This window comes from Cyprinodon variegatus, unplaced genomic scaffold (assembly GCF_000732505.1).
Source record: "Cyprinodon variegatus isolate N-32 unplaced genomic scaffold, C_variegatus-1.0 Scaffold65, whole genome shotgun sequence".
NCBI classification, from domain to species: domain Eukaryota; kingdom Metazoa; phylum Chordata; class Actinopteri; order Cyprinodontiformes; family Cyprinodontidae; genus Cyprinodon; species Cyprinodon variegatus.
The window spans coordinates 927,620-933,379 of record NW_015150518.1 but is presented as its reverse complement, the minus strand read 5'-3'; the positions used below and the strand labels follow the sequence as shown (position 1 = coordinate 933,379).

General features: G+C 42.7%; 1 protein-coding gene across 1 annotated transcript in view; it reads right to left on the bottom strand.

Annotated features, from left to right (window-relative positions):
- LOC107082905 overlaps window positions 1-5,760 on the bottom strand; it is a 93,029-nt gene that overhangs the window by 33,878 nt on the left and 53,391 nt on the right. The window contains exon 7 of the mRNA XM_015371803.1: window positions 2,380-2,505. Within this exon, the coding sequence (XP_015227289.1) occupies window positions 2,380-2,505 (126 nt within the window). The remainder of the gene's footprint in view (window positions 1-2,379; window positions 2,506-5,760) is intronic.

Genomic DNA, 5,760 nt, shown 5'->3' with positions numbered 1-5,760 from the left:
AGATAAAATCTATGCAAAGAGGGGTCCATCCATCCATCCATCCATCCATCCATCCATCCATCCATCCATCCAAGGGTTTAAACACTAATATTGGCCTGATCTGCCATTCCTGACTTTTTGGTTCTTTTATTCTTTTTCTGTTTTTCATTTTCTTGATTAATGCTTCTATAACATCTATATCTCCATTAAATTTGCAAGAAACCATCTCTGCAAAAATTTGCAGAGACGGAAGTTTTGCTCCTCTTCAAAACTCCACAGAATCTGACAGAAAACGCATCAAATTGTTCAACAATAGCATGGTTAGAAGCTTTCAAGCTGTATGCTTCAAAATTGTACTCCTCATTTATCTAATGTAGGATAAAGATTCAGCATTAATATTTGGGCAGTGCATCACATGACATGAAAGCCAATAGTTTTATATATCTGGTTTGGTTCAGATATTTACTAAAACGTCCCAAACTCAGGAGAACCACCATATATGGGAGGATTGAGCAGCGACTCAAACTGGTACAGCTCAGTGATACTGGTACCAGACGGAGGAATCTGCAAAGTTTCCTTTGGGTTGATATGTTGCCATGTGTGTATTGCTGTGATCTGCCAGTGAGCCACTGTGGATCACAGTCTATCTGTTCCCAGCCCTCAGGCCAACACCTTCCACACTCACCCTCAGCTGCAGCATTTACATTTATCTATGGCTGACAGTATGGATCTGAAGTAACACAAGTTCCACTTTAAGACACTTTATGGAGTTAATCAAACCACATGATCGATTAAACCGTTTTCCTTCTCGGTAGCTGCAACCTGAACAACCTTTAAGTCTCTGCCATGACCATATAGCAACTGCTCCTCCCATAAAAACGAGTCAGGAAATAAAACATGTCCTCACAAGATGAGGAACATCTGGACCACACACACCGACTGGCTCTTTGTGTGCTCACCTTGGGTTAACAGTTTAACCTGTTCGTAGCCATGGTAGCAGATGAGGGGGGGGGTCAGTCGGCTGAACCAGACCACCAAAAAAAAACCCCATCCTGTTCCTGTGAATAATTTAAACACAGTTTAGCCACAGAGTCAGGGATGATGTCACTGAGGGAGACTCCTTTAGTAGAAACTTCACAGCTCTGGATTTTAACAGCAAACATCTTAAAAGCAGCGCTAAAATTACCCAAAACAGAAGAACCTGCAAATAAAAGGCCAGATTCACTGGAAATGTTCATTTTCACTGCGAGAGCTTTCAGGCAGCGCAGCTATGAATCCCTGAATTAAAAATCTGATCTGTTGCATAACCCAGAATCATTTCAGCCGACAGTGTTTTTAGAAAGGAGCAGAACCAGTTAAGCTCTTTCAGGAGTTTTATTCAGGAGTTTTACTTTGAAAGTTGGTGTCTTCACCAGCTGATCATGCTGAGATGCTGAAACCCTCGGTTCTCAGCGGACATGATGCTGAAGATGACTGCATCTTCACTTCCATCCTTCCTGCTTCACCCAAACTGCTCCTTTAGGTCAGCTCTGTCTCCATGATGAATCTATAAAAGCTTCTCTCATCCGATCGTACCTTCCCTCTCAGCCTGATGGAACCTTGTTCAGATGATGTGTCGCCTTTTCTCTTCCCAGCTGATTTCATTCAGCCCCTCCAGAGGCGGTTCAGCTGTCCTTTTATTGTCCGGTCTGGATTTTCCAGACGGCTGCTTGTGTTTTCTTTACTGATGCTCTGATGTCTTCCTCGCTCTGCTGGATGCTCCCATTTTCCAGCCTAAGTTAGACGTAGCTGGGTGGGAAACTCCAGCCTGTGGATTGAACTCCTCGCTCCTTCATGCTGCTCCTTTAGCTTCATCAGCTCTTTCCCACTAACACAGTTAGTCTGATGATGCTATTTCTATCAGGAAGCGTAAATTAGTCTCAGCATTATAAGTTATTTCAGGTTCCTGTAATGAAGCCAGAAACTTCAGCTGTTTAATTAATGAGAAAATCTGTGGAATTTCATTTGTGGATCGTTTCTCCTGCAGGAGGCAAAAGCTTTGGTTTTGTTTTTAACCTTCAGAGCATATCTGGGATTTCTGGATCTGGAATCAAATTGAAATCATTGTAGGTTGATTTCACACAGCTGCGGCTCATTTCTTTAACAACACGTAGAACATTGTGTTCCAGCACAGATGAAAAGCAGAAAAAAAGAAATGTTCTGCTTTTTTTCTACTTGATTTAATAATCAAATCTAATTATTGAATGAAACACCTGAAGCCAATTAATCAGAGATTCTAGTAAATGAGAGCAAGGATGAGCTGAGCGCCTGGTGTCGTTTATCGTTAGTGTAGCAGGAGAAGTTTAAACTGTGAGTCGCTGGTAGGTGTGTGTGTTTGGGGGGGGGGATTTGCACGCTCACCTGTCCAGGCTGAGGGAGGATCGACAGGTCCCTGTGGGATACAGGTGCTTCAGGTCTCGGATCAGAGCATCTCCGGTCGACCTCTGGTTCCACCTCTGAGCCAAGCGTGAGATCTTACTGTCCGACCTGAGCAGAGAAAGAAGAGAAGAAGCAGCGATCAAACGGCGTCAGAGTGATGGAAAACGGGTCGTTCCGATTCCCACAGCTTCCATCCTCCTCACACAGAAGGGAAGAAGTTTTCCACCAGGACAGAAATCACCATCAGAGACTCTGAAGCAGGAATCCTGCTTTCAACAAGTGTCTTTGTGAAACAGGTGCAGCTTCAGCTTCTGCAGTAATAAACACCAGAATGACAGCTTTGGATCTTCCGGTTCCTCTGAGGGTCCGGCTCCAGCTCATGAGTTTAACACAGACTCTTTGATTCCAGCTTAAATCCTCTCCAACTTCCTCAGGGCTCCTATACTCACAGTAGGAACCAGCAGGAACACCGGCAGGGGGTTTATGGCAGCGTTCCAGGCGCCTGCGCCGGGTTAAACCTCTCCAAACGAGGCACCCTGGCCGGTTCCCCGATGCTCCGGATCATCTCTGCAGGAAGAGAGGGACCTCTGGCAGGTCCAGGGTAGAAACGACTGCATCTATCTGCTCCGTACTTTGGAGCTCGGGCTGAAACACCTGTTCACCGGCGAGCGCATCGGCACGCACACACACTCTCACACACTCGGACACACACAGGGAGCCGAGAGAGATGGAGGAGGGGCGGCGGAGTGAGAAGGCTGCGAACAAAAGGGGGCAGAGAGAGGGGAGGCGAGATCAGCGATGCTCCAGTGGAGGGAGAGGATGCTGCAGCAGCAGAGACACATGAGGGAAAAACAGAAGCAGCTCGAAGCAGCAGAAACACTGAAAACCAGGGGCGGTTCTAGACAGGGGCCAACGGGGGCCAGTGTCCCTGTAGTTCCTGTTATAAAGACATAAAACTTAAAGAAATTCTACTGATGATCTGAGCTGGAACAGACCGGTTACTGATTCATCCTCTGCATCTATTTCAGTTATTTTCTTTACAAATTCTGTTTAAATACTAATTATTTAAAAACATTAAGATGATAGCTTCAGTGGGAATGAGATAAGATCCCAGTTTTCATCGCTAAATGTTTAAAAAATATATTTTTTTACGGCTGAATTTATCTAATTCATATTTTATAGAACACAGTAATTTTATCCTAAATGTCAAAAATCTTAAATCTCAAAAATATGTAAAATTCCTAAATTATAAATTTGTATATTGACCTAATTAGACATAGAATTTTAGTTAAACCTAATTGATTAGAATTTAATCTTTTCTGCTACCCTATCAAAACATGCCGGCCCCCCCTGCTGGCCCCCTCTTGGCCATTTGGTCTAGAACCGCCACTGCTGAAAGCTCAGAGGCTTGAAGTGAGTTTGGTTCTTTTCACTCTTCTCTTTTTTCTGTCAGTATCGACCCCAAAGGTCCAAACCTTCGAACAATAAAATGAAAGTTGATGAAGGAAATCCCACAGATCGGTTTTTTCACAAAATCTTTGAAAATCAGAAGTTAAATCTCTGATCCAGGAAAGTTCCTGAGTAAATTCTCATTCATCCAGGGAACCAGGTTTCCACTCAGCCGATTATGATAAACATGGCTGATTATACTGCATGAAAAAATAACTAAAAATCGTATCACTTTTCAGCATTTTTCCCGCAGACAGAAACAGGTTTGGATGAAGATTCAGGAGATAAATCTGAACAGAGGAGCAGCGTGGAGCCGTCCTGCTCCGACCTCTCAGCCTTCCTGGGAATGTTTGTTCTGAAGTTCTTTGGGAAAGAAGAACCAGTAGAACCTGCGTTCATATGAATTACTACTGGAGCTCTGAGGTCTCAGTCTTACTGCAGACATGAAGTCCTCAACCAGAGTCGGACATTTCCTGAACGTAACGGAAAACATCTGATTTCACTGAATATTGCATCAAAGTGTCGCTAAACAACATTTTAGCTCAGGAGCTCCAACAGGCTTCTCTGTTTCTTTTATTTATCACCATATTATGGAAGCCCGTTTCCACCACTCTGTTAAAAATAAATAAATAAATTATCTCATTATTTTGAGTTGCTATCTCCAAATAATGAGATAGCATCTCCAGAATGGTAATAGCAAACCAAGTGGACATTGTGCTGTTGGACAGAAAGCTGAGGAAGATCCAAAGAATATCACTAAATGTCTGAACCTAGTTTTCACTTTCTGAATATTTAGGAATAAATTTAGACATCAGGGATTGGAACGAAAATATAATCAGAAGAATTCAAGATAAATGTGTTTCTGTTCTGAAAATGGCTTTTTCATTAAAATAAATGCGGTTTAGCTCTCTTAATGCAGCAAAAATAATCTTAGATAACCATAAAACTTACAGTAGTTTTAGACATGAGGAAAGATACTATGCTGCAAAGTTAAAGAAGAGAATATATTTGTCTGGAAATCAAATGTTTTATTTATAAAATCAATAATAAAAGTTCTTTATGAAGGCAGGAAATTAACCGAAAACTAATCATGAATCATGATGAATGAGAGTAAAACAAAGGAACAAAAAAACGTCGTTCCAACAGAGATGGATGAAGATCAAATAAAGAGACAACCTTAGAAAATAAGTTAGAAATAGATTTATGATGTTAAAGATAATCCAGCCAAACAGTGAAAGAGAACAGGGCCTGTTCTCAGCTTTGGGCCCCTGACTGACTGAGTCCATCTGTGGAGTAAAAGCATTGGTTTGCATGTTCCTCCAGCTCTAAAGCTGAAAGATTGACGAAGTGACAGAAGGTCAGTTAACGGCCGCTTTGAGCTGGACATTTAGCTGGACCAGAACCCTGCAGGCAGCTTTAACTTCCCTCACAGGTAGGCCAGGTTGGGTAGAGGGGGGCTGGATGTTTGGGTTTATGGGGTCCCCCTTAAAGGGGTCAACCCATCCTCCTCCAGGGTCTGGAAACGGCTGCCCTTTGTCCCCGTTTATGAGTCCAGTCCAGACAAAGGCCTGGAAGCTGGACGGCAGCCTGTCCTTCTTATCGGCTGCTGCACCTGCTTCATGTGAGGGAAGAAGGAAGCAGGACCGTCCTTTGGCCTTAGATGGGGGGCTAACAGAGGTAGCAGCAGGAGAAGCAAAGTGGAAAATGGTTTAATCATGTAAGTCCTTCATAAATGAAGGACTTAACGCCCACAGACATGGGATTTAAAGGAAAAGTCGCTCATATTCAGAATCCAAACTTCTGAAAGTCCTTTGAATATGAAATTATTACAAACTGTTTAAATAATGTTAAATGTTTTTAATTTTAGTAATTTCCATGTGAATGTGCTTTACTGGAGGCATCCATGTTTGTCAA